Raw genomic sequence first — 22006 nt, forward strand, 5'->3', positions numbered from 1 at the left:
TCCGAAATCACCATCAGTGTTTAAGAGTATCCATGGTGATGAAGGCATCAACTGCAATGTTCCCAGGGAGATAGAACAACACCTTTCCCCATTACTGTACGGCTTATTGAGCTTCAATTACTCCTAACACACACAATGATAAGAGAGAAAGAAATAGGCAGTGAAAGGGCTGCTATTAGATGTCACTGGCCTTTGTGTCCGTGTCAATGAAAGCAGATAAAGTATTTGAAATAATCTTACTGGGCATTAACAGAGCTCAGGAGGTAAAAGAAGAAGAAAAGGAGAAGATGAGGAGTCAATCAAGACACACATACATTTACACATGAAATGAGATTAGATACAGCCATCCAACGTAAACTAAACACACCCCTCTGAGAAGAAAGATAGCTAGCGAACTAGTTTTAATTTCACGTGAGTAATTCAATTTACCCCAATCACAATTTCAACAGCTATCCGATGAGTCTGGGAACTCGAACCATGAGCCGAAGGTCCCGTGAGCGCAGATCTGCTGCGAGTAAGATTTGTTCTTTTAACAATCTAATAAGGCATTGTTAGTTGGCTTTATTTCTCTGACATTCCTCTGGTTTCGCTGAAGTGGCCTGTTGTGCCTTCTTATGAGAGGAAACTAATTAGGAAATCACTTTCATTACTCTTCCAGAGGAATTAGCGCTAGCCTTGCTAATTACTGCTGTAAAACCTAATCAGCTCTTTGAAACAAGACCACGCTAATGAGCTCTTATTTATTCAGCTAAATAACTTCAAGGGAAGGAAGAACCTCAAAATCATATTTTTGATGAATTTGGGAGCGCTCGTCTACGCTTGCCGTAATTGATTCTGTTCCATCTTGTGCCTTGTTTGTTGGGAAACCCAGTATGTGAATGTAGCCAAGAAAATATCGAAAGTTCCAGTAAACTCTTCCATATTTCCTAGTCTCATTTCAAATGACCTATTTTCCCATCTTGCAGAGACACATGACTAAAAGTAAACGGTTACTAATTCCTTTTTTATTCACGGGCAACTAGCGATGCCCTCGCACCTGCGCCTAAAGGGGTCTGTGGTGACCTCGAGCACAGCTGCCGACTTCAGCCAGACCCGAAACACAATCGTTCAGACCGCAAACAGGCACAGCGGAGCTGCAACAGGAGGATCTGAGGAAGCATTTCAGACAAACTTTATATAGAAAAACAATCAAGAAAAGTAAGTGATGGGCAGTGTGTTTGTGTGAGCATGTGTTGGGTGGAGGTGATGCCACGTGGCGTCGAGGGGCTGCAGCTGTCGTTGAGAGCTGTGAAGCGTTCTAGCCCAGTGGAGCAGAAATGGGCCAGCCTCACAGCCACAGCAGCCAGGTAGAAGCCTCTCTCAAACACACACACACACACACACCCCAATGCTGGCAAAGTCGCGGTGATCCTACAGCTGTGTTCATCTGATAGCACAGGCCACTGACTTATTAACACACAGATCAGAACACACCTTTGACACTTAAACACACTTTAATCTGCAGAAATCCATGCTTCGTTTTCATCGAACCGAGGCACGATCGAGTCAGAAATGGAATAGTCGTGCCCTCAATAATAACGTGACACGGTTGTATGATCTTTTTAAACAAAAAGGGTAGGAGACGTGCTTCGCTGCACATGCTGCTCTCTCCAGAAGTCTTGCACATCTTCACTGCTGATTTTTCATACATGCACACTTCAGAGCACACTACATACTCAACAACCCCGACAGGGCCTCAAAACAGCCCAGCTCGATCACTTAACAATTACTCTTTTACAAACAAAAGGTTCTTTTATGCTTGTTGTCAGGTTGTTTTTTCCCACTGATGGTGAATTCTTTGAACTGCTGCCTTTGATTTGCAATGTTTTATTCTGAGCAGCAGAGCGTATATAGTAATATAGAGCACCCAGATATGTGTTCACAAAGCTGTTATGGAGCAACACTTGTAATTTTGACTTGTTTGAATGCGATTTGAATTCATTCACAGCATTATCACTGCGGTGATTCAGATACCAAATTAAAAATTAAAACAGGCTGTTATTTTCTTGTACACTAACAATCAAAAGTTTAGGGTCAGTAACTGTTTTTGATTTTTAATATATTTGAATTAAAATTAAATGTATTCCTATATTTGGTGAAACATTTCTTTTTGAAAATAACTGCACAGCTTAATATTTTTTGGACACCATGATAAATTTTTTCAAGATACTTTGACTTTGATCAATTAAACGCATCCTTGTTAAATTAAAGTATACTTTTTTTAATGGATAAAAATCTAACTGACCCCAAACTTTTGAATGTTTTATAAGGATGCGGAGTGTAGAAAAAAAGCATAAATTGAAAAAAAAAATTACTGAGGCCAAGTTTCCTTGCAGACTAATTTTCTTTCGTGTCAAATTAAATATGGAATCTACCCTGACAAACTTTCCTTTATAACTCATTTTTCAATGAAGCCACTTGCAACACTTCCACTGGACTTCCTGTCTAGTGTGATGATCAGATACATTGCAACGTACATACAAACATCTAATACCCAGCTCTTACCTGTCGATGATGACTGGGTCAGAGGGCGTCTCGTTACGGTTGCCACAGCTTTTTTTGTCACAGCAGCGGCTAATAGAGAAGGAGGGGAGAAAGAGAGAAAGAAAGCAGTTAATCGGGGTATTACTGCACATATGTAAGCACTGAATTCGAACACAGAGGAGAAGATGTAGCAAATATAAAAAAATCTTTCTTTCACTCCTTTATGGCAGGTCTTCACTACTGTACACACAGCACACAATATGCTGCTTCTCTGCCAGTGTATTAGTAATTACAGCTAACAGACTGCCCGGGTCAGAGACGGTTACTGAAGGATAAGAAGTGTGGCTGATAACTGGGCAGTTAAAGACTGATGGAGAGAGGAGAGGAGGGCATGGGAATGAGAGGAAAGGATACAGGAGGAGAGGCGAAGGTAAAGAAGACACTTAAAGTGGGAGCACTTCCATACATCCTGGAAGGATTTCATAAAGACAGAAGAGGCAAGGGTTGCTAATATGTTCCCAGTTTTATATTACATAGTATATTTTATTTTATATTTTACATAATTAGAAAAAAGTATAGAACTGTGTGTGTGTGTGTGTGTGTGTGTGTGTGTGTGTGTGTGTGTGTGTGTGTGTGTGTGTGTGTGTGTGTGTGTGTGTGTGTGTGTGTGTGTGTGTGTGTGTGTGTGTGTGTGTGTGTGTGTTAAATTGTATTCCTGCAGCGGAGAACAAGATGGATACTAGAGCATGAGCAAGTGAAAGAAGACAGGAGGGATGGAAAAGGGGTGTATACATGGTGTCTTCGGCGGATGGAGGCTGTGCCGGTAAACAGCAGGTGGGGCGGTGAGTTCAGGTTTCCCTGCACAGATGGCAGAGGGGCTTGAATGAGAGAAAGTATAGGGCATGAGTCATCATGTGATAGGAGCAGAACAGATCTGTGTGTGAGTTGGCTCCTTTAGACCTGATGAGCTTGATACAATTGATTGAGCTTGACCCATCATTCATGCACCCTGGCGGTCTAAGCGTTGTTGTTAGTTTGGACAGAGTGTGGTGCTTTTGTCTCAGTTTACTCTTCCTTGCTGCTGTATTTTTACCTTCCTTCCTCTCTCTGCTCTCATTTTCTCTCACTCCTCTGAGAGCAGTCAAGTCTTTAGCAATGTTCTCTCAGAAGTGGGTCACACAGAAGCAAAGCTTTCTGGGATGTGAGGGGTTGGCACAGATGGATGTGACACTCCGATAACCCAATAGCCAGGCAGAACCCATGGGAAACCACAACAAGGCCCCCCACCACCATTGGTGAACCGCCAAGCCCCCCCATCAACGATATGCTAATGAATCCACGCATGCTCTGGCTTTGTTCAGGGGGATTTTACGCCCATTCCGACTCATTTTGCTCCGTCCCAACGGACCTGCAGGGGAACCATAATCTTTAATCTCAAGCGTTTCCTCCTGCTGCAGCATTTGAAGAAATTAAATCCAAATTGCTGCACGTAATTACCAGGATGTGGCCCTCACTGATGCCATTAAAGCTGAACTGCCCTTAGTCCAGCTTCTTTACAGACACCGGCTCTAAAATAGCCTCCAAAACCAAACAAAGCAGCGTTTCTCCAACTGTGACTCCCCAGCCTTTAATAATCTGGCCAAGTTTGTGATGTTTCATCTGCACCACACAAATCAAACAAAATCTCATCAATCCATGCGTATGTGGATGTGGAACTCCATCATAAAGAGCCCAGAGTTGCGTTTGAGTGATTGTCTCTAGCCTTGCCTGTGAGCGAGTTGTTTGGGAAAACGTGTTTGTGTCTCATGCTTGCAGGCCCATGCGGCACCATATGGCTAATGGCAAGGCGTACAGCAATTAACAGCCCTGATTAATGGAGAGCAGTCTAATTGCAGACTGGTAATTGTGCCTTCCTCTCAGCACAGGCTCTGTATCGAAACACCATATACAGATGAAGAAGGGAAAAAAGGAGGAAGATAGAGACGAGATTTAGTTGTTTACACATTTGAAATAGACGCTTTTTCCTTTTCTGCTGCTTTTAGAAAGCTCTTTGGTGTGCAACCAAGTACAGACATTTGCATTGAGGGGACCTTATGGGTTCCAGTAACGATATGTACTTCAGATGTGATCTGTGTAATCCTACAGTGGCAGATCAAAGCTGACGTGCTGAGCTTTTGTAAGCACGTATGGTACTAAGTGTTTGTGTCGATACACATCTTTAAATCAGCAAGTATTTTGAAAGAGCAATAACAGAAGGCTGTGCGTGCACGTGCGCGTGTGTGTGTAAGAGAGAGAGAGAGAGAGAGAGAGAGAGAGAGAGAGAGAGAGAGAGAGAGAGAGAGAGAGAGAGAGAGAGAGAGAGAGAGAGAGAGAGAGAGAGAGAGAGAGAGAGAGAGAGAGAGAGAGAAAGGTAGTGAGGGGGAGTGAAAGATTGAAAGAGAAAGAGGAGAGAGCCTTGGCTCGCCTGCACATATTTCATTGTCAAAACTCAAAGCAAGCTGCATTCATTAGCTGTGGAATAACAAGAGGATTCTTATTGAGTAATGAGTTTTTCCTTGTCCTAATTAAGCAAGCATGAGTGGTTTATTTTTAGTAGAAAACTGTTCAAATGCTCTCCATTTCAACCAAAAATAGATGAGGACTCATCTCCACAACCCAGTTTTAAGTGCAAGGAATTTATCTTTTGATTTTAATTAAAGGTGTATGGCTTTCTCTCGCTCTCTCTTTTTTTTTCTTTCAGAGCAAGAAGTGGATGACCTGGATAGAGAATCAAGAAGGCAGAGAGACGAGGGCTGCTCTGAACTTAAGGTATGTCTTCCTCCATTTCTCATGCCATGAAACTTTTTATACCGTCACAACAAACTGGGATGTGCAAAATTCAGAATAGAAAATCCAGCTCCCTTTAAATTCATGGTTGTATCTATCTATTAGTGCTGTGAAATCGATTAATTGCATCTAACATAAAAGTGTTATATATATATATATATATATATATATATATATATATATATATATATACGCACACACACACACACATACACATACAAATATATATATATATATGAGCTTAATTGTGATTAATCGATATGACAGCACTACTATACATCCATGTAAACCTTCAAACTTCAAGGCTTTTTGCAAAACTTTTATACCAAGTTCAACATTTGTTCATTTTTGTTCAAAAACTAAATTTTTTATGCTGTCACAACAAACAGGGATGTGCAAAATTCAGAATAGAATTCGATTAATCGATTAATCGCATCTAACATAAAAGTTATATATGTATATATATATATATATATATATATATATATATAGCTATATATTTATATATATATACACACACACACATACACATACACATACACACCTATATATATATATATATATGTATATATATATATATATATATGAGCTTAATTGTGATTAATCGATTTGACAGCACTACTATTTATCCATGTAAACCTTCAAACTTCAAGTCTTTTTACAAAACTTTTATACCAAGTTCAAAATTTGTCTTGACAAACTTTGCTTTTTAGTTAAAATAAGTTCTTAGTTATTTAAATAGCAATTCTGCACCCTGTTTGCTGATTCAATTCAAATTCAGGAATTTCAATTCTGAATGTTGGCAAATCTGACTATAAAATGTTCTGTCCAAAAGTGTATTACTCTACTTGGCTTGTGTGTGTTTATTTCAACAATAATTAAAATAAGAACCACCAACAACCGATGAATGAGCCTCCAAAAATAGAAATGTTAGCTGGCATCTATTTTGAACAAACTCAAGCTTTGATTTCTAAGGCTGAGCTAGAGTCTGGGAAAAGAACAGTTCTAACTCTTGATAGGAAACAGGCTGGCGTAACTTTATCAGGATCCCATTTGGGCTGGTGAAAAATGATCTGGGAGTGTATTGTGTAATAGTGCATTGAAAGTCTAAATTTGAGCCTTGATATAAACGTACTGCATCCCTCTTAAATAGAAGTAAACTGTTTATTCTAGTTTTGACGGACGTTTTTGATAAATTAAAGAATAATGATCTGACCTTTCAGAAAATGTATAATAATGTTAATCTCACTCTTACGTCTAATTTTACAACAAGGCTTACACACAGCTGCTTGTGTGTGTGTGTGTGTGTGTGTGTGTGTGTGTGTGTGTGTGTGTGTGTGTGTGTGTGTGTGTGTGTGTGTGTGTGTGTGTGTGTGTCTCTGTGTGTGTGTGTGTGTGTCTCTCTGTGTGTGTGTGTGTGTGTGTGTGTGTGTGTGTGTGTGTGTGTGTGTGTGTGTGTGTGTGTGTGTGTGTGTGTGTGTGTGTGTGTGTGTGTGTGTGTGTGTGTGTGTGTGAGCAGAAAGCTCAGCCCTGTCACACTAATGCTAGATCCAGAGGTCTGCAGCCTTGCCAAGACAAGAATGAAGCCAAAGTAAAGCTCTCACAGTCAGCGGGCAGAGCTTGGTAGGGAAGATTCAAGAGCTTGATTGTGTAATAGTGAAGGAGGGAGTGTGGTGTATTGCATGCGTTTGTGTTTCTCACCTGCACATGATCTCATGTGTCAGCAGCACCCGGCACATCTCTGGGTTTTTGTCTTGCCCTTCATAGATAATTGCCTGATGGACAAGAGAAGGTGGAAAAAATGTGGTTAGAGAAAATTGACAAACAACATTTTCTCCATGTGGTGTAAACGCTCGGAGCGTGCACGGATTTCCATGACTAACTCTCAGGGTGTTTTAAATTCTACCATGAAAAGAATCGGATATCTGGTTGAATCGTTTCACTGAAACAAAAACATTATGACATCACATCATTTCTCCATACACACACTGCAGCGCTTATATGCGGTGCATGTGACCCTTCATCCATCTGGCAGAGGCTGTCGTTGAAAGATCTCATGCAGCATGGGAATGATCAGTTCGGTTTTGGTATCTTTGTTTCCAAATGTTTTGTTAATTTGGTCCCCTGTTTCTCACACTACACACTGGGTGCTGAATTTCATTTATGTCATTTTGTTTCAACAAATCAATCAATAAAAATCGCCTAGTGCACCATGGGACGGCTTGAACAGAGCCTTCGTGTGCGGGGTGGTCTTGCTCTGGCTGAGTCGGGCTTAAAGTGGGCAATTTAATGCCCCCTTACCTGCTGCAATGGAAAACAATCCTCAACCACCTCTCTAAGAGATTAAACTTGGTGCGCCACGTTCGGTTGTGAGAATAAATGGTGTTTGGTGTCATTGACATCAAACATGGAGACATCCAGAGTTTGAATATGAAAATCTTCGAATCAATGAATAATAACTTAATTTTCTGTTAATAAAAAAAAAGCTATTGCTTAAGTCAAATGGATTACTTCTATGGTACTTTCATACATACACTGTGAAAGTCATAAAGGTTAGGATCAGCGTAATGGTCAGTAAATGATGACAGAGTTTTATGTTTGGCTGAACTTTTCCTTTAGCATCAAATCTATAACATCACTGTCAGTGCACTGGTAACTGACAAATGATTTATTCTTTTGTTTCAGACTGGACACCAATGAACAACACTATATGTTTATAGAAGAATGTCCTTTAAATTACAATTCAAATGCTAAATCTGAATGAAATATGAATTGAATTAGAAAAAAAGGATCCAGAATTGGGATTAAAAAGCAGATAAATGGACAGATAGACAGACTTTTGTGAAAGAACGCTTCATTTCCCCGAATTTCAACTTCCAGTGGTGTGTGGCAAATTAAATTCTGATTTGCCCCCATGAATTGAAAGGAGGCCAATTCTTCAATTTTGAATTTTGCACAATCCTGCATTGTTTTCTCTTGGCAACATTCAGTTCCATCATTTGTTGGTTTAATTAAAAGCAGACGTGGGGAATCAAAAGAACTATACGTGTAGTGTTTGTTGGACTGTGCAGATTACTGTCCTCTTGTGTCATAGAAGAACACCCTTGCCACAGTGCCCACCCTCCACAGGCATCTGGGGCTCACAGATTGGCTAAAGATTCAACGCAAAACATTATTGTTCAGCAAAGCACTCTTATTATTACTACATGAGAAAAGACATTTGCGACGTGAAAAGAGATAGAGGAGGGCGATCCGATAAACTGCATAATTACAGGTCCCTCTAAATAAGTGTCGTACTCCAGCTAGTGTGAAATAGCCCTCTCGGAAAGATGTGTGTGCGTAAGCTTCCATAAGCCTGCATCTGTGAGACTTTGTGCATGTGTATGCATTCACGCATGTATTCGTGCATTAGCATGTGTGTGTTTATGTGTGCGGCAAGCAGTTGGGCTGCCAGACTGGAGCATAGCGAGCCATCTGGCCCAGCTAACACTTCATCCAAAAACCTCAGCTTTGTTTCCATCCTTCAATTCCACACAAGATGTCCCCCACAGCCGTGAATCAGTGATTCTACTCAAAACATACACACACTGCAGACTATTAACAGGCTGCTCTCTGTCTCTCACACACACTTAAACCCGTTTGCCATGAATCACTCTCTCTTTCTCTCTGAACACACATATACATGCCACTTATGGCAACTGAAGACACAGAAAAACAGCTGATGGTTCTAATGAGGAACTGTTTCCCTCACAAGTGCACATTGCTTTTCAATTACATGAAACACTTGTTTGAAAACAAGTTTTATAAGTAAAGTATCAGATCCAGAAAATAAAGTTCATTCATATTAGGGAACACATTGCTATAATATTAAAGGTTCAAATTAACAACTGATTTAAATACAATTGCATTCAACACAGTTTTTAAAATAATAGCATAAGAATAACTCTTTAATAAGAGTAAAAATATGAATATGAATTCTCGCTGATTATCGAGTTTATTGTCTCTAGAGTTCATTTTTCTAGCTGATTATCGAGTGTATGGCCTCTCGGGTTCATTTGTCTAGCCGATTATCGAATTTATGGTCATTGAAAGGTTTCCTGAAGTAAATATAAAGTTAAGATATATTTGTTTACAAGCTGTTTTATTTACATATTTCTGCAGTTGAAACATTGATTGAGCTATCACATGAGACATGATACATTTCATTAAAGGTACAATATGTAAGAATTTTGCAGTAAAATATCCAAAAACCACTAGGCCAATGATATATATTTTGTTTAGTTGATTACTTACAATATCCCAAATATTTCTAACTATTTGTAAATCGTGAGAAAATTGCGATTTTCCCGTTGCGACACAACGGGACGTGTGCCATTCAATGCCAGTCAATGACGTCATATCCGTATTACCCTCGGTTTCCGCCAGGTTTGACCTCGCACTGCCATAGTAACCATGGCGACAGAGAGCTCCACGTCCGCGACTAACTTCGACTTGACAGAGACGCGAGTGTTACATGTACTTTATTAGACAGGTGAGCAAATGTACATAAAACTAATCAATGTTATATAGTCCAACATGATGAAATGTTAGAATATGATCTGTATGTTATTCTAATGTTGATCTAGCTTAGATAGGCTCATACAGCCAACACACAACCTAACTAACAACATTCAACACACTCAAATGCCGTTTAGTGTGATAGTGTAACGTTAACTGTTAGAGCAAGTGAAACAGCGCTGCGTTACCTCAAGTTTGATTCGTCTAATAAACTGACCTGTGTGAGTATTAATTCAGCACTTGCGTGTAGTTCGGTAGAATGAAATGTCCTTATTCCTTTATATCCGCGGGACTCGCGTTGTGTGTGGCGCTGGTATACGTCTAGCAATCGCACCCTGCTTCACACCACGGTCATGTTAAAAATATCAATGTATTCACTCATCCATAAAAGATCCACCCGCTTGACGACAAGATCCATAATTACGCTTAATGCGGAATATATACGTCATCAATATAAGCCTTTGTTATTGTAAGAGGTTAGCGACCCCTGGATGCGAAAAATCCTTGCATATTGTAACTTTAAGTTGTAGATTCTTCCAACATACCTTCTGACGTTCATTAGTGTTAATTTCGTGCTATAACTAGTAGTAAAGAGCAAGAGATGGTCGGTTCACGTACTGCTTGAACTGAAGCGCTACAGCAATCTCACGACACATTAAAAAGCGCCAAAACCAAATTCATTGTTTGAATTTCGTCGCAAAATTGACAAAGTTTAAACGCTGAGACTCTGTTTCATATCAAAGGTAACCTGTTCTGAAAATGGACGTGTGGCATGAGAACAGTGTTGACGTGAGTCTCTGAAATACGTGAGAGATGGCAGCCCTGCATATGACAGAATTTTTTTTAAATTATTATTATAATTTTAGTTATGTTAAACATTTCCCAAACTCTACTGGTTAGGCTTTGTTTGCACTCCGAAACGAAGTCCTCATCAATCGGATTTCATTCGGGAGCTGCATTACAGTATTGCACTACAGCGCCTCCCTGGTCAAACCATGTTATTGCAGGCCCTTAAAATAGAGCAAAATCATATGAGATCAAAAGACTTTCCAACATCAAAAATATTTGTCGACAATTTGGTCAACTAATCGTTTCAGCCATATTCATATATATATTGTATTATTATTTCCTGTCATTGCTGTGGTTAGAGGACATATGTGATCCGGGGAAATTTGTTTGTAAGGTTTCACATTGCGGAAATGAGGGTCAAGGTCCTCTAAAAGCGAGCAAGCATGCATCACTGTCTGAGCCTAGAGCCTCGACCCCGCAGGCTTTCTGAGAGAAAGAGGGAGGCAGAGAGAGCAGTTCAGGCCACACAAAGACGTCCTCTACACCTCCACACATTCATTTCATATATAAGACTGGCTATTTATCACACAAAGCCCCTGCAAACAGACTCAGAATAACTCCATGCAGAGAACAGTACATAAGTGCCTGGAAAAAGTCTGAAAACAGTTTGTCAATTTCTCCTCAGAGGCAAACACAACAATGGTATTGCATACTCCTCTGGATTCAAGATAGCCCCTGACGTCACACCTATCGTGCTTAAAAAAACAGTTAAAAACAGATTTTGTCTATGTTGAGTTAAGACACTAGGTCTTTTGTGTAGGCTATATATGCACATTTTATTTTTAGGACTGTTTTTTAATTAAAAAATTAAGTTACATCTAACAGTATGGTATGTAGAATAGAATTCATTCACTATCAAATATAATTTACATATTTTAATAAAATGCTTAAAGCACATATTTTGCAGATCATTCGGTACAGTAATTAGTTATTAATTAATTTTTACAAGCGATAATGTTGTCTTCATATCATTTATATATTTTTTTCAGAAAAAAATTAGCCTTTATGCATATAAATATGTTTAGAAATTATATATTGAGGGTCCATGGGAACCAAAACTTGAGACTACCATTTTTCGGTTGTAGTTACTGTGTTTTGGCTTTGTGGGGCAGAAATCCTCACAACAAAAGTTGCAACAAAAAAGTCTTTAAGATGGTCTATATAGCTTTGAATGCTGCAAATTTCACACAAGCACTCACACATTTTCAATGTAGATGAGCAGACTAAATCACTGGGATCTTTAGGCCCTCAAACACACTTGTGTGTGTAAATATTTGCAAATGCGTAGCATTAAGCCTTTATGTGGCCTGGCACAGAGCGGCCATTCACATCTGACATCATAAGAATCTCCAAACATCTACTGATTACAGGAAATATCTAATATAGGAGATTTGTGTCACTTTGTTGCATGTTGTATACTTTGGGGAAGTGTTTCTGGCATGTAAACACACCCTATTTTGCAATTAACAGGAAAAATACGCTCACAAGCAGCACCAAAGCTAAAGAACGGCCGAGACCTTCCTCTCTCCCGTGCAAATTTATTTAGGAATCTGCCCGAAGCTTAGCTCTAAAACACACACACACACTCACACAGCAACAGGCGAGCTACAGCTCTGAGTTGCCCACCGGTTCCAGCCCAGCACTTTTCTGAACAAAGCTCTCCTTAAGGAGGGCCGTGAAGCGCATGAAACATGCATGGCGCGGTGCGCCGAGGTGTGTGTGAAGCTTTCATTAGGCCCTGATGCTGCTTTTAATGCATATTTTATATTGCACAAACTGCTCCTCAAATCTCGTTTGAGAGCCGGCAGTGCAGCCTTGAACTGACAGCCGCATCTGAGGCATGTAAACAATTCACTGTAAATACATGAAAACACATTTCCCTCTTTGTTACCATCACGCTAGCGTGTCAGCGCAGTGTGTGTGCGCATTAAGCCCGCGTATGTGATTCGCTTTTGTTCTGTGCTTCAGCTGTTGAGGGAAACAGTTGGATGGAAGGATAAAGAGCGAGAGAGAGAGTCTTTTACTGCATTGTCTTCATCAGATCTGTCACGAGCTCATGCCTTGATCACAGATACGGCCTGTCAGCTTGACACCCGCTCCATCTCTCCTCGCCCGCTCCAACCGTTCCCACAGGCAAACCGAGAGAGCGAATGTGGGTTTATTGTGAGCGTGAGCATAAAAAGGGCACTGATTGTGTCTGTTTTCATGCTTAGCGTGAACCGTTTTGAAGCTAACTTGATCCTTGCAGCTCTAGTCCGGATTGTTTGATTGTTTCTAATAGCTGTGTGTATGTACAGAAGCTCTCACTATCTAACTGTGTGGTCAGGCGACTGGACTTCACTACCTTGCTAAGTGCTAAAGAGAAGTGTGTGTTGAACAGCTCTATAAACCTGCTCATCAGCCCTCCCGTCCGACACTGCCAAAGCCAGCACATGCTGAGTGGAGAGGCGCTCTGTATAGCCTCTCTGTACAGAGTTATGGGGCTTTAATGGGAAATCTTAAACACATTGCAAGCACTCCTCAGCATATGTAGGCTGACTGCTCACCGCAGAGTGGTTTTGCACCAGGTTTTTCAAAAGGCATTTAAATACCAGCTAACACTCCATCATAACCTAAGCCGCGTTTTCAGGCTGACATGGATGAGAGAGAAGAAAACGCCACAATCAAATGACAACTAAATCTGAAGGAGCCAGTCAAAAGGTCTCGCGCAAGTTTGTCTTTGAAACTAATAAATATGTGGTTACACATTTTTTTGTCAGGAAATTTGGTGGGCAACAAAAGGTCCATTTGTACTTTAAATTATGTAGCTGTGAAACACACATTCAAACCAAGCAGCTTTCTATTGGTCAACACAGCAAATCTGCGTGACCAACTCGAACCTGTTGCCAAATCTGCGTTAGTACATTTTAAATCCTATTGAAACGACTGGACGTCACTGTCACGATTATTCTTAATTTCACCCTCATGGACATTTAGTTTGTATCCTTCAGTCTCCTTTGTTCTCAGTTTCCCGCCATTTGTTTGAATCCTAGAATACTGTTGTTTTAGTTTGTTTCTACGTTTACTCATCAGTTCCCTCGTTTGTTTCACCTGTGTTAATCCAATTATCTTTGTTTTCACTTAGTATATATATGCCTGCCTGTTTTATAGTTCTCATTTGTCGGTTCTTGTTAATGCTTCAGTCCAGTTTAGAGTAGTTATCTTTCTGTCCATAAACTCTGTTCACTTTTATCTTCGTCTACTCGCCCTGCCTCACCACGCTCAGCTAAAGTGTGACAGTCACACACAAACATTTGCCAAACAACGGTAAACGTGACCATACTTGAGGAATTGAATGTAAATATAGGAGCATTTGAGAAAAGGATTCTGTGAAATGTAGTGAAATAGTCTTTTGTTGCTGAAAGACCTGAGTTGTACCCTAACAGATCGTATTTCCCACATTTTTTGGACTTGATACTAATACTGTCTATAAAAAAGTGCAAAAATTGCACCTTTCACTGGGGCCGTCCCCTTAAAGGGACAACATTTATAATACAAGTAATAATAAGTTGTCCATGTACGTGTACTGCTGCAGAGACAAGCTAATGTACCCCTAAAGGTAAAACATTTAATGTAAATACCAATACCTTGGTATACCATCTGATAACTTTTTGTAAAATACCAGTATATTGAGCTAGCATGTTGACTAGGCTGCCATACTCTCTTTCACACACACTCTCTCTCTTTCTCGTTCACTCAGTGGCACCACATCATTAACAGGTATGGCAGGGCTGTTTGCCACAGAAATAGCAAATAAATCAGTCAGTAATATATGTGCACGTGGGAGACAACCCTGGGGAGATAAACGGCTTTTTATTGAGACACTCAGTGAAAGGCTGAGCCGGGGCCAGTCCCCCTGGCCACTGTATTTACCTCAGGGGTGTCAGAGAACAGTCTCTCTCCCTCAGCACAACGCTCCTGCCTTTCACCCACACACATAAATCTGTCCCGCTACACGCCGGCCAAACCGCTCAGCAGAGAGTGGGCAAGAACTAGCATCAGTAACAGCACCTAGCTTCTCGCACATAAACATTCACGCATAAGGAAATTAAAAACCACAAACAAATCACACAATACAGAAATGGGAGCTACAGAACTGTTTGCGCCAAATATAACATCCAGGGATTTTGTAGTAGGAATTTCTGAATAGAAGTTAAAACAGTAGGCTATATGGGTGAAAATGTAGTTGTTGTTTTTTTAAATAATAATTGTAAAATAAAAATTAAATAAAAGAACACTTAAAGAACACTAAATGTTTTATACCAAATTTTTGACTAAATTAAAATAATTGTCAGATAAGATGTTTTAGTATTTCTCTTTCTTCACTTCATTATAGCTTCTCAATAAGCATACATACAGCAACAGGGTGGAACAACAGGGTAATTGAGCTGGCATGTTTAAATCACATGATGTACTAAGTGTTCGGAGCGTCTGTCACGGCGCCTGCTAATTACCTAGTATCTACACACTTCACCCTGCCTGGGGTCACACACACACGCACATATTACTTGTCATACAAAACGACTACGACAAAACAGCTTATGAGAAATACAATTATTTTAGTTATTAGTCAAATTAGATTATAAGCTTTGCATATTTATTTGATTACAAATGCATTCAATTTTTTTTCTCTCTTGTTTTAAATGATGAAACTTTTAACTAAAATGTATTGTCACACTTCTTGACTTGCAGCTGTTAGCGTTGTTGGATACACTTTCCCTAAAGTGCCTTTAACACAACATTTATAGACCGAGATCATGAGAGAGGAAGTGAGGGGACGAGTGAGAGAGAGGGGGAGAGGGTGTTTCTGATTTAGGGTGAAAAAGAAGAATGCCACATATGAAAATGTGAGGTCACTCTCGCTGCCCTGTGTGTTTTTCTCCAAGATTAAAGCTCACAACCTACACAGTTAATACAACAAGCTATAACAATCTTCATGCATGCCTATTCATAATAAACATCTGTTCCCACAACACATTTGAATAAACAGATAAATCTATAGGCGTTGCAAAAGAGTCACACACACACACACACACACACACACACACACACACACACACACACACACACACACACACACACACACACACACACACACACACACACTCAATCACTCACTCAAAAACTGGAAGTATGCTGTTTAAACACTGAAAGGCACCACTGGATAATCTCCTGTGACAGACAATGAATACAACTGAAAGTCTCTTTCTTTCTTTCTCTCTCTAGCTATCAATCTCACGTATGCACATAAATACATGCATAGCCTCAGTCATCTTAAATGATGTCCCAGGGAGAGTATGTCATATTTAGACACTAACCGATCCTCGTGCCCCTAAGGCATGCTAGAGTGTAACCCCAAACTCACCAGGGTGCACGGCACACACACACACTTTCACTCACTGCAAATCTGACGATATTCACCAGCAGACCGTGGGGATTTTGAAATAATGTCTTACCTGTTTGGTCATGGAGTCAATCAGGCGTACGTAAAAGTCCTGTTCTGTTCTGATGCCTGAAGAGGAGAGAAAATAACTCCTCTTTAACTCACAGTACAATGCAGGTCATATGCACACATATGGATTAGAAATGAATCTGGCAGGTATATATTTGCCATTCAAAATAACATGGGTTTAATACAACATAGATGTTTCAAATGTCTAGACAACCCAACCCAACATAGTCTGCAGACAGTGTTAAAAGATTATGAAATTGGTTTTGGATCAAACAAACTGACATAGACCCACATACACAAACTAAAATAAAAATAGCTTTTACAGTGATTAAGAAAACTGTGGTAAAATAAAACTACAAAAATATTTTCAAATAGAAATAATCAAAATAACAATCACAGAAAACATGATTTTCAACTAACTAAAATGTATGTTCAAAATGTCTTATGGCAGGTTTAGGGACGGACGTAACAAATTTGCAAACGCCTGGTTGTAATTTGCCACATTAGTAGAAAAGAGTGTAGGCTACTTTCATTATGGCCAGGCCATTAGCTTCCATCAAAAATGAAGTGCACATTTCTGGAAAACGCGTAACCGGAAAAGTGCACTAATGGTGATCGTTTTGTGTTTCAATAATATTCATAGCCTAGTTAAAACGCAACGACTTTGCTGCGCATTTTAATATATTTTCTGTGAACAATTATACGAATTACTATGACAGTATAGCCCAATTATTATTAGCCTATTATTATTATTATTTTAGGACATTATATTTCTTTTCAGTCAATTTTATCCTATTACATAGGCTAGGGAATTATTTATTTCTTGTCACTCATTCTCTCTGTATTTTTTATTTATTTTTATTTTTATTTAGATACTGAAGTAAATTGCTACCTGATGTGTTTATGCAAAGTTCAATGAATCTTAGATGATGCGTTCCGTCTTACCGTTGCTGTAAAGAAGCTGCAATCTGTAATGGATCCCATTGTTTGTCTTTTCTCCGCTAGATTCCTGCGAAAATAAATTTGACGGTTAGCAAGAAAAACCCATTTGATTATTCCTGACGAGCCCTGAGTCAGACCGGCTATTTCACAGCAGAACAGGAGGCCAAAAAAACAAAAACAACACAAAAAAAGCGCTAGGATATTCAGCCGAAACAAACGAAACAAAGTAAGAACAAGTTTGAAAATAAATAGCGTTCTTAAAAAATAAAGTTTTGTGTATTCTTACAACGTGATATCAATAACAATGTACCCAGAGTAGACGTGTACAAAGTGACTAAATATAGGCTACAGTAAGCATTAATAGCCACATCTTTTAATGAAATCAGCAGTCATTCACTTTATTTCCAAATGTTTTCACTGATTTAAACAAAACATACGGTCCTTCACAATAATACAAAATAATCTGTTTTGAAAGGGAAAATGTATTCTATGACCTTAATTTATCGCTGTAATTTTCTGCAAAATATAGGCTACAGAAGTGTTCATAAACTGAATGGGGAAAAAATAAAACCTGAGATCCTCTTAAATTATTAGGGATGAATATGTAAATAATAATAATAATAATAATAATTAAAAATAATAATTAAAGGATGTTTACGAGCTGAGATTTGATAGATCAGTAATTTAATGCAAGAATAAAGATTTCAACTTTACGCCAGCATCAAGTGACATATTCTCTGTTAACCTAGACTTTAAAAAATTATCAGAATTTACCAGACATGTTTATTCAAATTTGCAAAACCAATATATGCAAAAGAGAACGTTACACTTGCCTTTTCTTTTTCAACAAATCCAACAAAAGAAGTTCTTTCAATTTCCACGGGTTGTCCTTGTCTGTCGTATAACGCTAAAACGAAGTGGAAGAAGTTGGATTTGCGAAGATTTGAAGGAGGCTGCTTCTCAAAGTGAGCTCGAGCAAGACCCACTCCACTGCACAGAGAGAGACAGAGTTAATATATTTATAGGTCTATATATATATCAAATAAAAACAAAACTCTTTGTAATTATTTAATAATAGGCTACTTTTCTAAAAATGGTTAAACAATCATTTGTTTTAGTTTCCAGAATGGAGCGCAAAAGTCTTAAAATGTAATTTTAAAAATGTGAATAGCTTAAACAAACATTTAGAAGTCTATTAATAGCCTATAGTCTAGTCTTTTATAGCCTATCATTAAGATTTTAGGCAGGATTTTTTTTTTTCTGAAGCAGTTAGGCTATTGTTTTTTTATATAACAACAAATACTTAACATATTGGATTTAATTGTGGTAAATCAAAAAAATTAATAAATATAAATCTATTTAGATCTAACAACTAGCTGTCCATGACTAACTACTGGTCTGGATTTTCTTTCAAATTCAGTATTTGAAGCCACAGAATCAATGCATAACTAGTTGTTGGCGAAGTCGTTTAAAAGCAAACGTTCATGGCTATTTTAACGTCAGAAATAATAATGTTAGAAATCATTTAAAAAAACGGTTTTAATATGACTTGCAACTCAAGCATTTTATCTGTTGGTGTCGACAGCACGCCGGAGAAGATGCTATCCGAACTTATCGCAGCAATAAATCAATCTCTTTGTCACCAGGTTATTAATAAGCAGGTATCGCTCACTGATTAGGATGATATAGGCTACATGACCGTTTTGTGTCGTCCCAAGATGATAAGCGCACAATATTCCGTCTGCGTGGTTGTTCCCGTAGCGCCGCTGGCTTACCTCTGAGCGGCTGTGTTCGCATCCAACACTCCGGCACCCTGCATCCATGTCCGGACAGCGTTCATCCCGGCACCGATGGGCTCCTCTTTCATACTACTCCCGCTCCTTTGAATGCTGTCTTGAATCCCGAACATGAAAACAGACTCCTGTCACCGTCTCAGTCGGTGCTGGCTTCTTTTGATCGCTCCGTTTAAAAAAGACAAGGATAAGTGTATGGGTGAGCAGGTGTCACCGCGTTTGTCTCTATTAGCGCTTCCTCTCTGAAACAGAAAATTGAGCGACGTGCCAAAAGAAACGCGAGATGTCAACATCCAGGTTTGGGAGCACCATGCAACAATAAACAAACAAACAAAAACTGTAAGATTAGACTGGAGGTCCCTTTGGTCTAGCGTGCGCAAAAAGTCTAATGTCACTTTAAGAAACAATAGGATCAAGAACGGGCTTCGCTGAGGGTTAGATCAAATGTCATCATCCAGATACTTTTTTTCTTTTCTTTATTTTCTCCTTCCTGTCTTTCTCCACAAAGAGTATTCTCTGATCAAATCACATGAATGAGCAATATGAAATCAAGCAGGAGAGGTGGACCCTTGTGGAGACAGCTCCCTCGCTGTTCCCCTTGTTCAAACGGGAGTGATTTGTGTCCTTTCCCAAAGGAATCCGATTTGACTGTCTCTGGGAACTAAACACAAGCAAACTAACCCCAAAGGGAGGAGGAGGAGGATGAGGAGGAGGAGGAGGGAGTGACTGAGCACACAGGGCCGCCCCCCAAACATAAGTAAAGCCGAACTAACATTAGCTGTCCATCCAACCACGAAGCCCGTCGCCTAATTAGATATCACAGTTCGCCCTGCCCACTTAGCGAGCAGCGCGTTTAGAGCGAAAACCAGAAAGAAGTTATGCGCGCGCCGCGAGTTAATGTCACGAGGGTAACTGCCTACCGGAGCGCGCGATTGAAGCCTATTTGATGCAGTTCACATGAACGCTGAGGTATTTTTTATATATAGTTGTTGTTTTTTTATTTCAGAAACAGCACAGTAAGTTTGTTTAGATAGTTTAGGGATGAGCTGGTATGTGGATTGTTCAATAACTTTCTTTCAAGGGTTGGACTTTAAAAGGAATTTCTCCAGGAAATTTCGGGGCGCAGTCTTTTAAGGTTTGTCTCGCGCGCTGTACGAGTCTTTTGGCGCCCCTGGTACATTTAAGCAAATGTCAACTAGCCTATCCATCGTAAAGACTTTTTTTGGTTGAGAAATGTGAATGTAGGCCTAATAAAGTGATAAATAATAGAATTGCTTGTTTATTTATTTTGGGTTTTTTATACCGATAATTGTCCTGAAGCAAAGTGCTCATGCAACCTACTGTTGCTATGGTTACCTGCTAGGCAAAAGCGATTTATTTCTGTTCGTCAGCGTCTGTTTACATCCAGGTAAAACATAAAAAATAAACTCTTACTAACTTTTGTAATCTAACTTTTGTGGTTAGTGAAACAAATACAAGGAACCACAGTCATAGTGTACTGTTTTATTTAAAAAAGGTTTGTCAAATAAAATTAATCAATACCGTGATGAAGTACACATAGATCACCTGTCATCGAAATAATGAGACCATAGTTTTTTTATTAAATGTAGCCTATATTAGAGACATCCCATGTGATATGCTTGACAACTAATGTAAGGTGATGAATAATTAGTGTCATAATTATTAAAGATCAGTCTTTCTCATAATTTCAGCAGATCAATTGTTATCAACTAAAAATATATAGGCTAATAGGCTACAATTATTACTAACATGACAAAATTATTTAGGCCTTCTACAAACAAATAACGTTTGACGCATGCAATGTAGCCTATTTGAAAAAAAAACATCATTACAGATACAGAAGTCATGTATAGTTATTATAATCCAACATACAGTAGATAGGCTATAGCCTATAAGACCATCAAACAAAACTGGAAAGACGCAAATAATTTAACAGCTGCTTTCTCAGATAACCTACTATATGAAACGACACTAATATATAAAAATAAATGCTGGGAGCGCAGAATCCTTTAAAAGCACGTTGTGTTTTCATTTTTCACACAACAGTGTTTATAACTGTAGAATGCAACTATAAAGCTTTAGACTCTTATGTTCAAAAATGAGCATGTGCGTGTTGGAAATGGAGACTGAATAGAACTCCAACTAGCCTATAAATCCTTTACAGAGGACGGAGGAAATATAACTGAGTCCGTCCAATCCAGTGCTGGTCCGGCAGAAGGGAATCTCTGTATTTATATTCCCACACTAGTTTAAAGTGGCAGAAACTACACAAGGAGTCCCGTCGGAAACGGTGTATTTTCATATGTCTAAATAAGAAACAGACCTGTTATTTAGTCTATTAAAACACATTCTACATGTTGTGCATCACGGCTAGGCTATAGCGTTATGTGTAGGCTATGTGTGAATGCGTGGGAAAAAATCAATGTAGCCAACACTCTTTTTTTAACGTGTGCCCATATTTATTATAATCTTATAAAAAATGCTCAAATTAACTTTTATATAGGCTAATATAGGATTAACTAATTCTATTACTGACAGCGACAAATTCGATTTGATAAAAAAAAACAGATGTCCACATAAATCACGCTGTCGTTGATAGCCTAACCATATAGCCTAATTGAATTCAATAACCATAAAATAAATCATAATGTAAAACAAAGTTCTTGTCACGTCAACGTTTTTTGGAAAAAAGAAAAAGAAAACCCTATCAACTTTGATAGAATGCAGTTGCCTAAATCAGTGGGCTACAACTTACATTTTTTTTTTACTATAGGCTTTTTTAGCGTCAAGGTCAGAGTAGGCTACAAGAAAGCAGCTCGATAATTATTGTGTTCATTAATGTACCATTTATATGGAATAGTTAGGATTACCTATTACCTTTGATTACGTATCGATTAGCTTACCTTGTTGTGATCCATCTCAGCTCAACATTAGGCCCATGCTATTTAGACTAATTGACAAATAAGAGTCTCAGTTGGTGGTGATTATGACAACTAAAATGTGT

General features: G+C 38.9%; 1 protein-coding gene across 2 annotated transcripts in view; it reads right to left on the reverse strand.

Annotated features, from left to right (window-relative positions):
- The window catches only part of ebf1a (EBF transcription factor 1a), a 134569-nt gene extending 114193 nt beyond the window's left edge, over nt 1-20376 (reverse strand). For both annotated transcript variants that reach the window (XM_077247986.1, XM_077247985.1), the window contains exons 1-6: nt 18964-20376; nt 18022-18178; nt 17192-17255; nt 16251-16306; nt 7051-7124; nt 2545-2613 (exon numbers count right to left, since the gene is read on the reverse strand). In XM_077247986.1, the coding sequence (XP_077104101.1) occupies nt 2545-2613; nt 7051-7124; nt 16251-16306; nt 17192-17255; nt 18022-18178; nt 18964-19097 (554 nt within the window). In that variant the 5' untranslated portion in view covers nt 19098-20376. The remainder of the gene's footprint in view (nt 1-2544; nt 2614-7050; nt 7125-16250; nt 16307-17191; nt 17256-18021; nt 18179-18963) is intronic.
- Nucleotides 20377-22006: the final 1630 nt, after the last annotated feature.

The sequence above is a fragment of the Siphateles boraxobius genome, unplaced genomic scaffold, assembly GCF_051911475.1.
Source record: "Siphateles boraxobius isolate OS27281-9 unplaced genomic scaffold, OSU_SipBor_1 3, whole genome shotgun sequence".
Lineage (NCBI taxonomy): Eukaryota > Metazoa > Chordata > Actinopteri > Cypriniformes > Leuciscidae > Siphateles > Siphateles boraxobius.